This window comes from Dermochelys coriacea, chromosome 6 (assembly GCF_009764565.3).
Source record: "Dermochelys coriacea isolate rDerCor1 chromosome 6, rDerCor1.pri.v4, whole genome shotgun sequence".
Lineage (NCBI taxonomy): Eukaryota > Metazoa > Chordata > Testudines > Dermochelyidae > Dermochelys > Dermochelys coriacea.
In genome coordinates this window covers 10,328,200-10,348,281 of record NC_050073.1, presented here as the reverse complement: position 1 = coordinate 10,348,281, position 20,082 = coordinate 10,328,200, and the positions used below count along the sequence as shown (strand labels likewise).

The 20,082-nt window shown below is 51.3% G+C and overlaps 1 protein-coding gene across 1 annotated transcript; it reads right to left on the bottom strand.

Annotated features, from left to right (window-relative positions):
- Nucleotides 1-1,720: 1,720 nt before the first annotated feature.
- On the bottom strand, nucleotides 1,721-15,337 carry LOC119858105 (zona pellucida sperm-binding protein 1-like). The gene is made up of 13 exons (XM_043516899.1): nucleotides 15,096-15,337; nucleotides 14,239-14,360; nucleotides 13,882-14,067; nucleotides 13,509-13,665; nucleotides 12,152-12,295; nucleotides 11,174-11,358; nucleotides 10,990-11,087; nucleotides 5,704-5,831; nucleotides 5,421-5,610; nucleotides 5,182-5,332; nucleotides 4,884-4,968; nucleotides 3,709-3,834; nucleotides 1,721-3,146 (listed from the first exon to the last, which is right to left on the bottom strand). Exons 1-13 carry the CDS (start codon nucleotides 15,280-15,282, stop codon nucleotides 3,007-3,009), a joined length of 1,899 nt encoding a protein of 632 aa, XP_043372834.1. The 5' UTR covers nucleotides 15,283-15,337; the 3' UTR covers nucleotides 1,721-3,006.
- Between the last annotated feature and the right edge of the window lie 4,745 nt (nucleotides 15,338-20,082).

Sequence of the window (20,082 nt, the reverse complement as noted above, 5' to 3'; positions counted from 1 at the left end):
CAGTTTTGCATCATTTAAATACACCGTTGGGTTGTTGGAGGAAACAGCTTATTGCTATTGTTGTATCCTGGCACAGATCGGTGCTGGCAATCCCGATGCAAACATTGTAGCTTGCACCATTCCCTGTGGATTATATCCGGTACCCTAAGGCAATCATGTGTCTTACTTCTGGGCCAAGATGATACCAAGTCTTTCATGTGCAAGATGTGACAATGCAATCAGCATAGACAGTCATTTAGCTGGTAGAAAGAAAGGCACAGGCACCCATCCAGTTGCATGCAACTTGTATCTCCAGTGTTGCGTTATTCCTTATAGTTAGCTGTCCGCTGCCAGTGTTGATCTTTCAGGGAACCCCCTCTCTCTTCTTTCATAGACTTTAAGGCCAGAAGGGACCATCCTGGTCATTTAGTCTGACCTCCTACGCATTACAGGCTACAGAACCTCACCCACCCACTCCTGCAATAGACCCATGACCTCTGTCTGAGTTACTGATGTCCTCAAATAATAAATATAAAGACAAAACTAAACAGAATCCCCCATTTACATTAGTTTAAACCTGCAAGTGACCCCGTGCCCTGTGCTGGAGAGGATGGCAAACCCCCACCCACAGGGTCTCAGACATGGGGGAAATTCCTTCCCAATCCCCAAAATGGTCACCAACTAGATACCTTGGGGAAAGAATTCTCTATAGTAACTCAGAGCCCTCCCCATCTAGTGTCCTAGTCTCCAGCCCCTGGAGATATTTGCAGCTAGCAGTCACAGATCAGCCATGTGCCATTGTAGGCAGTCTCATCCTACCATCCCCTCCATAAACTTATCAAGCTCAGTCTTGAAGCCAGTTAGGCTTTTGCCCCCCGCCCCCTTTGAAAGGTTGCTCCACAACCTCACTCCTCTGCTGGAGAGAAACTTTTATTTAATCTAGAGCCTAAACTTCTTTATGGCCAGTTTATATCCATTTGTTCTTGTGTCCACAGTGGTGCTTATGTTGTTAATTCCTCTGTGATAGTTATCCCTCTGCTGCAGTTGGAGAGAGCATTCATCACTCTCTCTCCTCAGCCTTCTTTGGGTTAGGCTAAATAGAAAGTATTTCAGTCTCCTCTCCTAAGTGAGGTTATCCATTCCTCTGGACATCCTCGTAGCCCTTCTCCAGATCTGGTGCAGTTGGAATTCATCTTCCACATGGGACCACCACAACTGCATACAGTATTCCAGATGAGGTCTCACCAGTGCCATGTATGATGGTACTAGCACTTCCCTGTCTCTACTGGAAATACCTCACCTGAGTATCCCATGACTGGTTTAGCCTTGTTCCCAGCTGTAGCACAGTGAAATCGCAGAGTCAATCTGTGATCAAGCAATACACCCAAGTCTTTCTCCGTTGCTTCTAGTGGATAAGTGCCCAGCTTTCAGCAAAAATTCTCCTCGTTAGCCCCCAAGTACAGAACTTAAGCACAGAAGCAAAGGCCTTTACAACTACAGCACGATCTTTATACTACCTTGAAATTTTAGCAAATGGCAAATTCGTTGCCTTGTGCCTGTAAGCCACCAGGCTTCAATTCGTTATTGTGCCAAGCCATGCGGCAATGCTTTTTACAGAGTAACAAAAGCATGATCCCTGCTGTCATCCTCTTCCAGTCCAGGACTCCGACTTGCAACACTCCATTTTGGGACGCAGGAGTAGCCAGTCAGGCAGAGCAGGGACTCAAACCACGTCTCCTAGATCTCAGGAGAGTGCCCATGCATTTCTAGGATACACATGCCTTTCGGCTTTTTCCATGAGGAGTTTTGAGGCATTGGTTTTGCCTACTGCAGAATGAAAGTTGACATTTAATGAAAAGTTTGTGTTGCTTGGCCTGCCCTCAGCATGTGCTTAACTCCATGCATGGATGAAGTCATTACACATGCACGTTCAGTGTCTGCAGGATCAGGTCCCACAGCAGGCAACCCTAGAAGATAGTAGTAGAGGGGTTAGAACAGTTACACCACGTTAGCGTGACTGGCCCTGTGGGTTCTACAGTAGGTGGAGGGTGTTGACATGGTAGGAGCAGTGGGAGAGAAGATTTTAGCTGTTGGAAGGGGATTTGGAGAGGAGCTGGAGGGCTGTAGTTTCCCCAGGTGAGATGGAAGGAAACTAATGCAAATGGAGAAGGGTAGAATGCCGTGTAGACAGAGGCGAGGGTGTAGATGTAGCCGAGGTAGCTTTGGCCTAGCCAGATCAAGCAGTAGAGCAACAGCAGCACAGGCTACCCACGGGAGTGCGACCCAGAGGCCCAGGTAGTCTTGTATAGTCCATGCTTCCACTACTGTTATTGCAACTCGCTTGATGAAAGCTCGCTCATTTACGTCCGTGTGTGCACACTACAGCCACACTTTGGAATGCCCCATAGATATAGCCTACGTGTCAAGAAGCAGAAGATACAGCTGGGATCTCCCCCATAAGTTGTAAGGCAGGATGCTTAAGGTCTTGAAGCACCAGGTTTCCCAGTCACTAAACACAAGGGGGAAATCTTCACCACCCCTGTAAGCTAGGGGCTGGCCACAGCCCCCACAGAAGACACGAGAGTTTCTAGTTACCAGACTTAGGCTCGTCCCCGGGCTTGCTCACATGGACTTCACGGTAGATTGGCAAGAACCAGTAGTTCTTACTGTGTGCCCAGTGGAGTTAGAATCTAGCTCTTCACAGGAAAATTAGCCAAAAAGTCTCTAGTTCGGCTGACTGGCTACCCCTCCCCCCCATAGGGCCCCAGGAGACAAGACAACGTCACTTGATTTACCTTGTCTAGTGCTAGCTTGCAGTCTTCTTCCTGTCCTCTATGCCACATCCTATTCTGGTGTCTATCCCTGCAGAGAGGTCTGTTCTGCTGCTGAATGGGGAAAAGCTACAAGGCCAGTAGTGGACCCCTGGCCTCAGCAACTGCTGTTCCCTCCCCCAGAGGGACACATGCTACCACAAGACATTAGAGCAGTCCAGAGACTTTATTTCTGCCCCCCCCCCCCATTTCACAGTCATTTGCCTTGGAAGATTTGGGACCTTGCCATCCAGTTGCTTCTCCTACAGAGTAGTGTCACAGTAACGAGAGAAACCACAGCCACCAGTGAGAGCATGGCCAGAAGCATCAGGGTCAGGTCCAGTCTCGAGACAGGGTCTGGAGGAGGAGGAGGAGGGGAGGTTAAGACACTCCAGATTTGTGGAGGGTCTAAAGTGTGGAGACGACACCTGGACTTCCCTGCCCCGGTAGTGCTCCCCCTACCGCTTAGGCCAGCCTTCATCAGAAAGATACTTGAATTGTCAACTCACTTTTTAGATTGTGAGTCAGCACCACCATCCCATTGATTGCCCTCTATTGGATGGCTGAGGCAATGCTAGCCCCAGTGCATTGAGTGCCATGGAGGCTCAGGGCATACAAATCACCATTGAGGTGCTAAAGTGTCGTCCCCCCCTCCCCCCCAAGTTGGCTGGTTTTTGAGACATCCTATGAATGTCCAAAGAATAAGGAAATAACCCAACATTGGCCCACTCATAGGAAGCACTCACAGGGGTGGTGTTAGCCAGCATTAGCTTACATATGGATCGTCAAGGAGTGACTTCTGCATGTAGCCCCCCCATGAACATTTATATTAGAACCCCCTAGACAGCATTGACTTGCACAGTAATCTGGAATACAGCAAGATGTCAGTTGTCCTACGAGGGGTTAACAGAAAACTCACCCTTGTTCTCATAGACGTGTTCTCTCCACAGCTCTGGGCTCTCCTGGAAGATCACAGGGCCATGAGAACTCACCAGGTCCTGGGGCTCTCCTGTCCCATTGTCAATATCCAGAAACCGGCGGCCTCCTGGGAGATGGAATGGAGAGTTAGGGAGCTGTCCATCCAGGGCCCTCTGGTTGCGAGTGTGCATCATGTGATGAAATGCAGCGTCACCATGGACTCAGCCATGAGCCCTTACAGGCCTCCTGACAGGTTGTGGTACCAGGTATTAGATCTTCATGAATTGCTTATTTGAAGCGTGGGAGAAGATGGGAAGAAAGGCCATTTCATCATCAGGAGTAGCAGACACTCCACTCTCCAGAGGCAGTTTCTAGTATGGTCTCCTATATAGGGCAGGTGTAGGAGATTAGGCCATTTACCTCTTAGCGTTAGCCCATCATACCCTAGCTAGTGCTACAGTACATGGTAGAGGTACATAAGGAGCTGGGCTGAACTCCTTCCAGTCAGTATATAGCACAGGGCTGGGCAAACCTTTTGGCCTGAGGCCAATATTAGCATTGCAAAACTATATGGAAGGCCAGGTAGCGAAGGCTGTGCCTCCCCAGACAGCCTGGCTCCCTCCCACTTCCTGCCCCCGACTGCCCACCTCAGAACCCCCCCCCCGCCCCCAACTCCTTGTCTCCTGACTGCCCCCTCCCAGGACCCCTGCCCCTAACTGCCCCCTGGGACCACACCCCTATCCAACCCGCTGCTCCCCGACAGCCCCCACCGGACTCAGATGGGGGATCCAATGCCCCGACTGCCCCCTGAGCCTCTGCCCAATCCAACCAGCCCCTGTGCCCCCCAGGACCCTCAGCCCCTTATCAAATCCCAACCCCCTTATGATGCTGCTCAGAGCAGCGGGAGCTCACAGCCCTACTGGAGCAGAGTGCTGGAGGCGTGCTGAGGCTGCGAGGGAGAGGGACAGTACGGGAGTGGCCGGGGGCTAGCCTCCCCGGCTGGGAACTCAGGGGCCGGGCACAATGGTCCTGCGGGCTGTATTTCGCCCACCTCTGATATAGCAGGACAGGCAGATCTCTGTTCACTACGAGTCCTCTGGTATTTGGGAGGGGAGCTTGTAGAAACCCACATGGATTTCAGACCACTGGTGTCCGGATGAAGCCACTCTCACTTACTTGTGGCAGCTCCTGATGGGCACATGGTCCTGCAGGGCTCCAGCCGGGAGGGGTAGCAAGCAGAGGCGCTACAGTAAATGTACACCTAAAATCCACATAAGTGAGAATAGAGTTAGTGAGTGACTGGCCAGTGCTGCTAGGAGCCAGGAAGTAGATCCACAGCCATCCGTTTGGTTGTGCACGTGCAGCGCCTCAGCAGAGACAATTTGAAGGTCAGAACCTGACTAAAATAGGAGCTCCTGCCCCTGCACTCAGACGTCCCCCTCCTCACCCCCTTTATATGCAGGCCCCTTCTCACCTCTCCGACAAGCACCACTGGGGAAGCGGAGTCCACAAAGGCAAAGGTGGAGAGGACGAAGCGCTGGTGGTGAGTCGGGAAGGGCAGCTCTGATGAGGCAGGGCCCACGGGCACAAGCTGGGTTCTGTAGTTGTCTCCCAGGAACGGGCACCTGGGAGCAAGGCATGAGAGAATGGTGGACCAAGGAAACTGCCTTCCTCCTCCCCAAGCCATGCTCCCCCTCCAACCCAGCCACTCACCCGTCCACCAGGATGGGCCACTGCGGCTGCTGCAGGGGGTTAGCGCTTGGGGTGGCCCAGCACTGGTGCAGAACGAGAACCAGGGATGGGTCTGTTCTCTGCAGGATGCGAACCTCCATGTAGACAGGGTCCCTGAGCACCTTCACCACAGGGTAGTCTCTCTCCGCGAGATAGGATCTGTAGCTCAGGTCTGTGGGGGAGAGGGCAGGAGGAGAGCAGAGCTGAGACACCTGTGGTTCTTCAGGGGGATGGGATCTCAGTGCTGGAGTGAGGGGTCACCTACCTGTGGCGATGCGCAGCTCAAGCCGGAGGGGTCCTGCCTGGGTGACTGGAGCAGGTGTGGGGGGCAAGAAGACCTCGACCTGGACTGGCAGAAAGTCACTGGCATTGTAGATGCAGCGAGCATGGAGGCTGCACAGGAGAGAGCAGAGGGAGGAGACAGGGGCTGATGCTCTGTGAATTCAGATTGAGGCCACGCTGTTTCTGATAGTGACCTTATTAGTGCTTGAGACAAGCAGGGTCAGGCCCCATCAGTGTTTGGATGGGAGACATCCAAGGATGCGAGCGTATCAACCCTTTTAGCATCTCAGATGTTCTGCCCTACAACGCAGGGACTCAGCAGGAGTGCCTGAACACGGCCACAGGGGGGCCTTCTCAGACAGGCTAGAAGCACCTGCTCACTTGTAACAGGTTTCAGAGTAGCAGCCGTGTTAGTCTGTATTCACAAAAAAGAAAAGGAGTACTTGTGGCACCTTAGAGGCTAACAAATTTATTTGAGCATAAGCTTTCGTGAGCTACAGCTCACTTCATCGGATGCATTCGGTGGAAAATACAGTGGGGACATTTATACACACAGAGATCATACACACTGTAAGGAGAGTAAGGAGACTGAATTTAGCCGTATGGAGTGGAAATCTATCAACTTCATGACAAAAAGCTTGTACAGATACAGACAGACATCTTCCTCTCCAAATGCAAAGAGATGGACAACATACCAAGAGGACTGAAGGGAAAAAAATCCATTACAATCTGCATACCACACAGACTATGCCAACAGCTTGTGCCACACACTCTCAAAGAAACTGCGGAACCACCTGGTCAACATCCTCTACAGCAAACCGGGAAAGATTACGAATGAGCTCTCAAAACGGGATACTCTCATAAGAGCCAACCTTCCACACAAACTTCCTCATGGCTGGACTTTACAAAAAGTAGACAAGCCATCTACAACACACTTGTCCTTTTTCTCTTGTAGAGAAGCAGGACACTAAACTCTTGAAACTACTACATGCCACAAGGGGCCACAACAGAGGTTCCCTTATCCCACCCAGCAATATTGTTCATCTGTCCAACTATACTCTTAGCCCAGCAGAAGAATCTGTCCTATCTCGGGGCCTCTCCTTTTGCCCCTCCACCCCCACGAACACGATACAGTTCTGTGGTGACCTAGAATCCTATTTGACGTCTCCGACTCAAGGAATATTTCCAACACACCTCTAACCAACGTATTAACCCACAAGGACCTTCCTACCAACGCTACAAAAAGAAGGATTCTGGGTGGACTCCTCCTGAAGGTCGAAACAACAGACTGGACTTCTCCATAGAGTGCTTCCGCCGACGTGCACGGGCTGAAATTGTGGAAAAGCAGCATCACTTGCCCCATAACCTCAGCCATGCAGAACACAATGCCATCCACAGCCTCAGAAACAACTTTGACATCATAATCATAAAGGCTGACAAAGGAGGTGCTGTCGTCGTCATCATCATGACTAGGTCGGAATATGAACAAGAGGCTACTAGGCAGCTCTCCAACACCGTTTTCTACAAGCCATTACCCTCTGATCCCACTGAGGGTTACCAAAAGAAACTACAGCATTTGCTCAAGAAACTCCCTGAAAAAGCACAAGAACAAATCTACACAGACACAGCCCTGGAACTCCAACCTGGGGTAGTCTAACCTGGAAATCCTGGACGCCCCATCATCTCAGGCATTGGCACCCTGACAGCAGGATCGTCTGGCTATGTAGACTCCCTCCTCAGGCCCTACGCTACCAGCCCTCCCAGCTATCTTCGAGACACCACTGACTTCCTGAGGAAGCTACAATCCATCGGTGATCTTCCTAAAAACACCATCCTAGCCACTATGGATGTGGAAGCCCTCTACACCAGCATGCCACACAAAGACGGACTGCAAGCCATCAGGAACAGTATCCCCGATAATGTCACAGCTAACCTGGTGGCCGAACTTGGTCCTCACCCATAACTATTTCACATTTGGGGACCATGTATACCTTCAAATCAGCGGTACCGCTATGGGTACCCACATGGCCCCACAGTAGGCCAACTTTTTTATGGCTGACTTAGAACAACGCTTCCTCAGCTCTCGTCCCCCAATGCCCCTACTCTACTTGCGCTACATTGATGACGTCTTCATCATCTGGACCCATGGAAAAGAAGCCCTTGAGGAATTCCACCAGAATTTCAACAATTTCCATCCCACCATCAACCTCAGCCTGGACCAGTCCACACAAGAGATCCACTTCCTGGACACTACAGTGCTAATAAGCGATGGTCACATAAACACCACCCTATATCGGAAACCTACTGACCGCTATTCCTACCTACATGCCTCCAGCTTTCATCCAGATCACACCACACGATCCACTGTCTACAGCCAAGCTCTACGATATAACCGCATTTGCTCCAACCCCTCAGACAGAGACAAACACCTACAAGATCTCCATCATGCATTCTTACAAGTGAAGAAACAGATTGACAGAGCCAGAAGAGTGCCCAGAAGTCACCTACTACACGACAGGCCCAACAAAGAAAACAACAGAAGGCCACTAGCCATCACCTTCAGCCCCCAACTAAAACCTCTCCAACGCATCATCAAGGATCTACAACTTATCCTGAAGGACGACCCATCACTCTCAGACCTTGGGAGACAGGCCAGTCCTGTCCTGTGCCAGTCCAGGACAGCCCCCCAACCTGAAGCAAATATTCACCAGCAACCACACACCACACAACAGAACCACTAACCCAGGAACCTATCCTTGCAACAAAGCCCGTTGCCAACTCTGTCCACATATCTATTCAGGGGACACCATCACAGGGCCTAATCACATCAGCCACACTATCAGAGGCTCGTTCACCTGCGCATCTACCAATGGGATATATGCCATCATGTGCCAGCAATGCCCCTGCCATGTACATTGGTCAAACTGGACAGTCTCTACGTAAAAGACTAAACGGACCCAAATCGAACGTCAAGAATTAGAACATTCAAAAACCAGTCGGAGAACACTTCAATCTCTCTGGTCACATGATTACAGACCTGAGAGTGGCGATCCTTCAACAACATAAAACCAGACTCCAACGAGAGACTGCTGAATTGGAATTAATTTGCAAACTGGATAAAATCAACTTAGGCTTGAATAGAGACTGGGAGAGGATGAGTCATTTCCCCATGTTATTTCTCTCCCCACCCCACCCTCCACTGTTTCTCAGACGTTCTTGTTAACTGCTGGAAACGGCCCACCTTGATCATCACTACAAAAGATTTTCCTCCTCCCCCCCCGCCCCCGGTAATAGCTCATCTTAAGTCATCACTCTCCTTACAGTGTGTATGATAAAACCCATTGTTTCACGTTCTCTCTCTCTCTCTGTGTGTATATATAAATAGATCTCCCCACTGTATTTTCCACCAAATGCATCCGGTGAAGTGAGCTGTAGCTCACGAAAGCTTATGCTCTAATAAATTTGTTAGTCTCCAAGGTGCCACAAGTACTCCTTTTCTTTTTTGCTCACTTGTTGTCACATCTCTCTTGGCAGCATTCTCAAGTTTGCCACCAACTGTTATCCAAGCTCTCTTTCCACCAACCCTGTAGTGAGTTATCCAGGTGGAGGCCTTCTCAGGTCAGACTGGCTGTGCCTACTTGTCATCATTGGAGATCACATAGCAAGTGGCATGTAGAATCATAAGATGAGGATTGGAAGAGCTAGTCCCACCCGCTGCTCAAAGCAGGACCAACCCCAACTAAATCATCCCAGCCAGGGCTTGGTCAAGCCAGGTATTCAGAACCTCTAAGGATGGAGATTCTGCCACCTCCCTAGGTGAGCATTCCAGTGCTTCACCACCCTCCTAGTGAAATAGTCCCATCCCACCCCCCAGTAGCCAACCTCGACCTCCCCCACTGCAGCTTGAGACCATTGCTCCTTGTTCGGTCATCTGCCACCACTGAGAACGGCCTAGCTCCATCCTCCTTGGAACCCCTTCAGGTAGTTGAAGGCTGCTATCAAATCCCCCCCCACACTCGTCTCTTCTGCGGACTAAACAAGCCCAGTTCCCTCAGCCTCTCCTCATGAGTCACGTGCCCTAGCCCCCTAATCATTTTTGTTGCCCTCTGCTGGACTCTCTCCAATTTTTCCACATCCTTTCTGTAGTGGGGGGACCAAAGCTGGACACAGTACTCCAGATGGGCCTCCCTAGTGCTGAATAGAGGGGAATCGTCACTACCCTCCATCTGCTGGCAGTGCTCCTACTAATGCAGCCCAATATAGTAGTAGCTTTCTTGGGAACAAGGGCCCACTGTTGATTCGTAGCCAGCTTCTCGTCCACTGTAATCCCCAGGTCCTTGTCTGGGGAACTGCTGCTTAGCCAGTCGGTCCCCAGCCTGTACCAGGGAATGGGATTCTTCCCTCCTAAGTGCAGGACTCTGCACTGGTCCTGATCGAACCTCGGATTTCTTTTAGCCCAATTTTCAATTTTTCCTAGGTCACTCTGGACCCTATCTACCTCTCCCCCCAACCTAGTGTCATCCATTAACTTGTGAGGGTGTAAGCCATCCCATCATCCAGATCATTAATGACGAACAAAACCAGCCCCAGGACCGACCCCTGGGGCATGCCGCTTGATACCAGCTGCCAACTAGACAGAGCTGTTGATCACTACCCGTTGAGCTTGACGATCTAGCCAGCTTTCGATCCACCTTTTGCCAGCAAGTTAAAGTAGTATGGGCTGGATGAATGGCGAGACTACTGTGGGAGACTGTATCAAACTTTGTTAGAGTCAAGGTATATCATATCCACAGAGCCAGCTCTCATCATAGAAAGCAATCCGGTTGGTCAGGCATGACTTGCCCTTGGCGAATCCATTTTGGCTGGTCCCGATCACCTTCCTCTCCTCCAAGTGCTTCAAAACGGATTCCTTGATGACCTGCTGCAGGATTTTTCCAGGGACTGAGGTGAGGCTGACCAATGTTGGCATTTGATGAGACAGTCAGCTGCACAGAGTGTCCTTCCCTTCACAAAGCAAGATTTTGCCCCATGCCCCATTAGGGATCAGGTGCATTGCCCCACACTCAGAAAAGGGGATGTCCCCGACTGCAGGGAATCCATACCTGTAGAACATCCCCCAAGTCCTTTGGTGCTCAGGAGAGGCTGTCGAAAGAGATTGATGGATCGGATCTTTGCCAGGGGAAGTATCTGGCCTCACGCTTGCACTGTGGAAGGGCTGAAGACTGCTCACCATCACTTCCTTGCTAGTCAATAGAGCAGGCCAACTTACATGAAGGTGCTGTCCCGGGTGATGGAGCCGTCTGGCCCAGTCCGGATGTCGATGCCAGAGATCAGCTGGTTCTCATAGATCAGTTTGTCATGGATCACCTGGAAGAGTGGAGACATGGGGCAGGTTAGTCCCCCAAGACCCTGAGCAGAGCACTCACCCTGGCTTCCCGTGGGTGTCCCCTCACCTGGACTGTGGTGCCGCACTGCATGAGGGGGAAGCGGAAGATCACAAAAGCCTCAGTCATCCTGATGGGGTCACACCCTGCCTGGGCATAGGCTAGCCGGACACTCTCCAGGATGATGGGGTGATCAGACACGTCCCTGGAGACCACCAGAACAAAGTGACCGTCCAGGAGGCACTGAACAGTGACTGCAACACAAAGGAGCAGGATTAAGTATACATGTTCCTGGTATAGGAATTGGGCAAGAGTTCCATGCCACACCACGGATGATAGATTGGAGAAGAGCCATGAGAAATATTAGAAACCAGGCCTTGTAGTGACCAAATTCTGTCTCTTTAGACAGAGAGAAGGTTAAGTATTTAAAGAAGGTGTAGATCGGAGAGCGAGGGTAGTTAGCCATTGGAATGGTTTGCCCAGGGTCATGGTGGATTCTCCATCACTGATAAGGCAAGACTGGATGTCTGCCAAGAGATCTGCTCTAGGAGTTATTTCAGGGAAATTCTATAGCTTGTGTTATATAGGAAATCAGACTAATGATCACAATGGTCCCTTCTGGCTTTGGAATCTATCAAATGAAGCCCCAGGGGGGTAAGTGGGTTTGCCTGACACAGCATGATTGCAGCTCATGTTGTGGAGGAACAAGACAAGCCGGCAGAGTTATCCATCGATCCGATGATGGAGCACCAGCCTGTACCGTCTGATGGTTCTTCCTCTGCCACCACACATTTAGTGTTTGCTCTCAAGATCTGCCAGGCATTGGGCAGCTGAGGAGAGACCGTGATGTAGGAAGGAATCCCTTTGCACACAACTGATGCCAGCTGCAGCCTAGAGAGAGAGATACAAAGACATTGTATCCAAGGCTACTTCACTATGCTAGTAGGTAGTGACCAAACTCATCTGAGAGCTATGGCGTCTCACCAAGCTTCCCAGGACAGAGATGGCAAAAGGCTCCATAAGCTGACAGGAGGGCAGGTCTCCTACCTGTGTTGCCATAGTAGCAGGGGGTAGTGAGGTCAGTCTCATCATAACAGCAGCCAGCCTGGAAGCAAGCAGCTTGGCCTGGGGCATCTGCACAGGGAATCTTCCCAGCCACCACACGGCACTGCTCCTCTGTGAGATGGGCACCTGGAACAGCAGGGTGTGGATTAAAGAGAGCTAGAGATCCTCTGAAGGGATCACAAGAGACCCTTCCCCAGAGGCTTTTGAATATCTGTAGTGACCTCTGGACAAGTGGCCGACCTCAACACCAGTCCAACCCTCTTGCCCTTCCCCAAAGGGCTGCAAGAGCTCCCACCATGGTCCTCCATCCCAGCTCACCCTGCCCCCACAACCATAACCTCCAACCACATACCACCTCAGACAGCATTGTGCTCAAATCCCCACCCCCGTCCTCCAGATGTAGCACGTTGCCCTTCTTAGCATTAAGCCCGATACCAGGCTTAAAGTTTCACATGGAAATTCAGGCTCCTGATCTGCTGCTGCGTCAGAGCAGAGCCCCCACCCACACCCTACAGCCCCCTCCACACAGCCAGCAGTGTGGTCCACTCCCATTTATCACAGTTAGCAGTTCTGGGGTGGGTTTTTCTAGCCATCTTATGAAATGGTGATCAGACGCCTACTCTAGGAATTTTTCCTTTATTAAAGTCACTATCTCCCTTTACTGCTAATGGGGCAGAAGCTAGCAGGATGGCCACCATTTCCCCATAGCCGATCAGAGGAAAGTGCCCCTCATAAACATGGCTGTGAATTTCTTTAATGAGACTGAAGCTGTACCTACAGGCAAAGTGGCTGCCACTCTGGTTTAGGGGAAGGGCTAGACAGGACTCTAAGAGCGCAGAGGGACTAAGAGCTGTGGAGAGCCTGCGTGAGACGCATGGGGAGAAGGAGACAGATTGCAAGCAGATGTGGCGGTGAGATCTGAAGGGAAACAACATCAGATCCCAAACCCTGGGATAGTGGAGGAACAGGGGAAACCCCTCTGAGCAGCCAATGGCAAGGACACATTGGTGGATGTGCGACTGGATTTTGCCCCAAAGAAGCTCAGACTTGGAAAGCAAGTGCTTTCCCTCTAAAGCTTTGGAAAACCAGAAGGCAAATAGCCACCCCTCCCTCTTCAAATAAACTGGGGGCGAACAGCATGATTTCTAAACGAATCTCATTTTTGATCATGGATTACAACACTGTCAACACCAGCTCGAACATGGCAGCCACAAGCAGGGGACAAGGTTCAGCTCCCCTGTAGACCAACACAGGGGTCAGAAGTGGACCATGAAACCTTCCATTAGAGGGGACCCACATGCACTCAGAACAGTTGGGGAGTCTGTGACCTCTGACACACCTATGTTGCTTGGTGGAGGAGAGATGTGGGGCACCGGGCGCACCAGGCCCGGCTGCGGCTGGGGCACCGGGCGCACCAGGCCCGGCTGCGGCTGGGGCACCGGGCGCACCAGGCCCGGCTGCGGCTGGGGCACCGGGCGCACCAGGCCCGGCTGCGGCTGGGGCACCGGGCGCACCAGGCCCGGCTGCGGCTGGGGCACCGGGCGCACCAGGCCCGGCTGCGGCTGGGGCACCGGGCGCACCAGGCCCGGCTGCGGCTGGGGCACCGGGCGCACCAGGCCCGGCTGCGGCTGGGGCACCGGGCGCACCAGGCCCGGCTGCGGCTGGGGCACCGGGCGCACCAGGCCCGGCTGCGGCTGGGGCACCGGGCGCACCAGGCCCGGCTGCGGCTGGGGCACCGGGCGCACCAGGCCCGGCTGCGGCATGTAGCGCATGGTCTCCTCTGGGGAGAAGTCACGTTCAGTGGGCTTGGGGCAGGTCATGTTCACATCATAGGTGGCAGCAATGGCCCTGGTGCTCAGCAGTTCCTCCACTCGGACCTGCAGCTGGTTACGCCCATCCTGCAATAAAGAGACACCAGTGAATCAGTATTGTGGCATAACAGACTCTCTGTAGGCACTAAGCACAGCACTCCCCAGCTGCACAGGCTGCTGTGACAGCAGGTATGGACCCATCTACAGCTTCTGTAGTTGCTCAGGTACACTGGGGTGAGGCGCGCCAACCCCCCTCACCTTCTTATGGACATGGCAGCCATTGTAGCCAGCCGAGAAGATCATCACTCCTTGCTCACCAGATGTGACCCAATGGAGACAAATGGAGCAGTTGGTAACTTCAAAGGGTGTCCCAAACTCATCTGTGGAGAGAGTCATACAGGTCATGGGTAAGGAAGAGTTAAAGCCCTTGATGAAGCTTAGCCAGGTAGCCATGTTTGGAACAGTGACCGTGGTTTGTCACATCCTTCAGTTTAGTGGAGTTTAGCATGGTGGTAAGCAGCTCCAAAGGTACAGGACGGCCCTCATTTACCAAGTCTGACCTACAGCCAGGAGTGCTCAGAGTGGCCTAGCCAGGCCAGGCCAGGCCATGCCACACTAGGTCACGACAACAGTGAGGTGAGGCCCACAGAGGCCACAGGATTCAGGTGTCTGGAGCTCAGAGGGCTGAGTTACACCAGAGCTTGGGATACCCAGCCACATTTTGCTATGTCCTTTTACAGTCCCCCCCCCCCCCCCCCAGCATGATTCCCGATTTACCCTTTGCTATTTTTTGGGTCACGGTCAGCAGGCTGTTGTGAGGAAAACTTAGCTACCTGGATTCAACTGTTAGGCCTAACTCCAGTCTTTTCTCCAGGGGACAGAAACCACAGACTCTCACTTCAGGAGACCAGGGTTCTCAACATTTGAGGGTAACAGCCAGGCCACCAAGAAGCACTAGAGTAGGACCTTCTTTTTCCCTTCCTAAAGTTCTCATTACATACTGTAGAAGTAAGAGGTTTCCACAGGAGACCCATAAAACCCTCCTGCATGTCTAAGAGGACAGACAACCAGGAGGCTTCTCAGCTTTCTTAAGAAGCAGCCAGGCAGCTACTTACCCACAACTTTGAAGCGGACGGTGCGGCCCTGGCTGGGAAAGACCAGCAGCTGCATCCCATAGTCTCCACAATCATACTCATGTTGCAAGACAGAGAAGCTGACCCTGTGGAAGTCCCCCTGCCCAAGGGCTATCCTTAGGGACCAGAGCAGCACTAAGCCCACAAAATACCTACAGCTCAGCCCCATGGCTGAAAGTGCTAAGAAAGAAGCCCTGCTCAGCAGCCACTTCTCATCAATGGGGAGGTTGTGGGACTGGGGCTTTCTAGGGTGAGTGGTGTGGAAGGGGCGGGGTGTGAATCAGATGAGCAGAGAGGCAGCACCTGGGGAGCTGCCTGCTGCTGGGGAGGGACCGGGTGAAAAGTGCAAAGCTCAGGGTGAAAAGTCCCATGGTAACTGATGTTTTATTTCAAGCCCCATCTCCTGGAAAGCTGGAGCTTCAAGAAAAGCACAACGTATTGCATCACTCACAATAACCTGATGAGAGTTGGTAACTCTGTCTCTGCTTCTTCCCCACTTCCCTGTTGTGTTGTGAACACTGGGGCGGAGGGGCATCGGTGGAGGGATATAAAACTTATTCAAAGATGCTTTATCTTTGCGGCAGGCAAGGTATTTAGAGAAACTGCTCCTGTGACTGGGGAATGGAGAATGGGGCCCTGAGCCTGATGCTAGCAGCTGCCAAACACGCCTCCCCCACAGCTCTGCTAGTGTAACATTACATGTCATACCTTTGGACGGATCAGGCCTGCTCAGTGCCGAGTAGGGGGATCTGTGGGCAAAACCCAGGAGGTCCAGGAAACAGTGGTGTTAATTCACTTGGAGTCACTGCGTTCTTTCTGAGTCCGTGTTGAAACAGGGCTCTGGCATGGTGCCAGGGGCTGATGGAGGTGCCACTGTTCTGCTGAGATGTGGAACTGAGGCCCATGATTGTTAATGATTTTATAGCTCTTTTAAAATAAGATTAAGGGGGTTAGCCCTGGTGGCCTGTGCAGAGTCCAAGTTCGGAATGAAACTAGTCAAAAAGCAGGGAGGCCTCATACCAGGCCTTGAAGAAACCTAACCTGGCCAAGTATGGAGCTCCACAGAACGAGGCAGGCCTCAGCCTGAGCTATGTGAAACCTGAGGATGGGACGCAAAGACACCTCAATAGGCTTGGGCCTCTTGAGCTTCTCTTGGCTGGTGACTTTCCTAGGCTCCCTCTGTCTTTTTCTCATGGCACTGCTAACCCTCAGTACGTCCACAGTACAAAATTATTTCAAAATTATTCTATTCAAATTTTCGGAAGCTATTTTATACGTTCGGTCTTCTGTGTCCCCACTAAAGCGCGTGAATATGCGTCCACGTTACCATGCTAGCATCGAATGTCGGAGCGGTGCACGGTGAGTAGCTCGCTCACAGTTCCCGCAGTCTGTAGCGGTGCATGGGATTCTTCCATCCTAAGTGCAGGACTCTGCACTTGTCCTTCTTGAACCTCATCAGATTTCTTTTGGCCCAATCCTCTAATTTGTCCAGGGCCCTCTGTATCCTATCCCTACCCTCCAGCGTATCAACCTCTCCTCCCAGTTTAGTCATCTGCAAACTTGCTGAGGGTGCAATCCACACCATCCTCCAGATCATTTATGAAGATATTGAACAAAACCGGCCCAAGGACCGACCCTTGGGGCACTCCACTTGATACCAGCTGCCAACTAGACATGGAGCCATTGATCACTACCCGTTGAGCCCAACAATCTAGCCAACTTTCTATCCACCTTATAGTCCATTCATCCAGCCCATACTTCTTTAACTTGCTGGCAAGAATACTGTGGGAGACCGGGTCAAAAGCTTTGCTAACATCAAGGAACAACACAGTCCACTGCTTTCCCCTCATCCACAGAGCCACTTGTCTCATCGTAGAAGGCAATTAGATTAGTCAGGCATGACTTGCCCTTGGTGAATCCATGCTGACTGTTCCTGATCACTTTCCTCGAAGCGAGTGGCCATTGCCCTGTGGAAGCTTGCAACGCCCCACAGCTACGGGTCAGTCGGGAATCAGTTTGGAGTGGGGAAATCTACTATGGGGCTGCTGTGTTGCAAGTAGCCAATGCAATCATTGACCAGCTGCTATCAAGAGTAGTGACTTTGGGAAACGTGCAGACCATCATGGATGGCTTTAATGCGCTGGGGTTCCCTAAGCGTGGCGGGCGACAGACGGAACACAAATCCCCATCTTGGCCCCGGAACACCGGGGCGCCCAGTCCATAAACTGCAAGGGGTACTTTTCCATGGTTCTGCAAGCACTGGTGGATCACAAGGGATGTTTCACCGACATCAACGTGGGATGGCCGAGAAAGGTGCATTACGCTTGCACCTTCAGGAACTCTGGTCTGTTTGAACAGCTGCAGGAAGGAACTTACTTCCCAGACCAGAAAATTACTCTTGGGGATGTTGAAATGCCTATAATTATCCTCAGGGACGCAGCCTACCCCTTAATGCCATGGCTCATGAAGCCGTACACAGGCACCCTGGACAGTAGTAAGGAGCAGTTCAACTCTAGGCTGAGCAAGTGCAGAATGGGGGTAGAATGTGCATTTGGACGTTTGAAAGTGTGCTGGCGCAGTTTACTGACTCGGTTAGATCTCAGCACAACCAATATTCCAATTGTAATTGCTGCTTGTTGTGTGCTCCACAATATCTGTGAGAGTAAGGGGGAGACATTTATGGTGGGGTGGGAGGTTGAGGCAACTTGCCTGGTGGCCAGTTTCACACAGCCAGACAACAGGGCGATTAGAAGAGCGCAGCAGGGCACGCTGCACATCAGAGAAGCTTTGAAAGCCAGTTTCATGTGCGGCCAGGGTATGGTGTGAGAGTTGCGGTTGTTTCTCTTAAAGTTACCCACCCCCGTGTGTATGTATATATATATATATATGAAAGGAAATAAAGTCACCGTTGTTTAAAAAATGTTCTTTATTATTTGTTGCACAAAACATTGAGAGAAATCAGAAGCTAGAGGGGGGTATTGGGTTAGGTGGGTGGAGGAGGAGGAGGGAAGGATAAGTCCAGAAACCAAATCAAAATTTAGGATATGCTAGCTTTCTGCTGCTTGTGCAATCCCCTGGGGTTGACTGTGTTGGTCCCCGTAGCCTCCCCTCCCATGTTCTTGGGCATCTGGGTGAGGAGGCGATGGAACTTGGGGAGGAGGGAGGGCGGTTATTCAAGGGCTGCAGCGGCAGTCTGTGGTCTTGCTTCCTTTCCCGCATTAGATCCACCATACAGCAGAGCAGGTCAGTTTGCTCCCCCACGAACTTGACCATAGCATCCTGCCTGCTCTCATCACCCACGTCCCTCCTCTCTTTGTATTCATGTAACGCTTTACGCGACTCCGCAATTGTTTGCCTCCGTGCATTCAACTGGGCCCTATCACTGCGGGAGGACTGCATGAGCTCGGCAAACTTCGTCTCGAGTTCAACTTTTCCACCTTCTAATCTGGACCAGCCGCGGGGACAGAGTAGATAGGGGCCGCATTGAACCATTTGCACCTGCTGTAGGAGGAGAAAAAGGGAGGTTAGTATTTTAAAAGATACACAGTTAGAGAACAAAGGGGACACTTTCTCAGTGAAACAGGCAATTCATAATACACAGCACATGTTCTTTCTGTACAAGGTCTCATTTTGCCTCTCATACTGAAGTGCCTGCCACTTTGGTGTGAGTAAGCCATCACATGCGGCCGGGCAACAGAATTCAGTTTGCAGCTCCTTGATTTTTGTACGACACTGTTCTGTGTCCCTGGAGTAGCCTCTTTCCATCATGGCCGAGTTTAGCGTACATATTTGCGTTCCTTTTTTTGGAACTTAGTTGTGCCATAAGAGATTCGTCTATCCAACATGCAGTGAGATCCAGTATCTCCCGTTCGGACCATGCTGGAGCTCATCTGCGAATCTGGGACTGCGTGGTCTCTTGAGATGGTGGACTCTGCATGGTCGCCTGTGCTGATGGTGACCAAACAGGAAATTCAAAAGTTCCCGGGGCTTTTACTGCCTAGTGCAGCGGAGTTCAGAGAGTTGTCCAGAGCGGTCACAAGTGAGCATTCTGGGATCGCTCCTGGAGGCCAATATCGTCATATTGCGTCCACAGTACCTGTAACCCGGAACTACGATCTCGATTTAGTGCTACTCCACTTGCCCAGGTGGAGTACAGAAATAGGAATAAAGAGCCCTTACAATCAAAAAAACTGGTTTGGTCGTGTGGACGGAACCAGTTTTATTTTGAGGTAACACTGTTATTTTGGAAATAACCGCATACTGTAGACCAGGGCCAAGTCTTTCTACTTCTGCAGGAGAAACATTTTATTTGGCCATTTTTCTATCACACTCAGCACTTGTCCCCTAAGTGGAGAAGTTTCATCCTCTCCTCCAACTCTCTCCTGTCTAGTGTCTCTGCCCCTGAAGTCAATGGAAGGATTCCCATGACTTTGAAGCAGGCCTTTTCTGTCAGTGGAAAATCAGCCCTCACCTTCAGTGTCTGGAAGAAACCCCACGCAATGCCATTTTATACATGTTCAGAACTGGCCTTTCAGTAGGCTACTGCAGGCCTCCCTTCTTCTTCACCCTACCTTTAGAATTAGGGATAGCCAGGGTTTTCCGTTTAAAGATTTTAATAGGCAGCAATAGCAAAAAGACAGAAGTTACACCCTTGTGTCTGAAACTTGTTCTTCTGCTGCCACCCTATTCTTTTGGCTCCAGGGTAGTTCGGTTAGCTAAGCTCCCCTCTCCATCACTACAGTCCTGGAAAGCACATAACCCGCCCCCCTCCCCCACTGTCCATCACCCAGTACTGATGCCCAGTTTTGCATCATTTAAATACACCGTTGGGTTGTTGGAGGAAACAGCTTATTGCTATTGTTGTATCCTGGCACAGATCGGTGCTGGCAATCCCGATGCAAACATTGTAGCTTGCACCATTCCTGTGGATTGTTTCCGGTACCCTAAGGCAATCATGTGTCTTACTTCT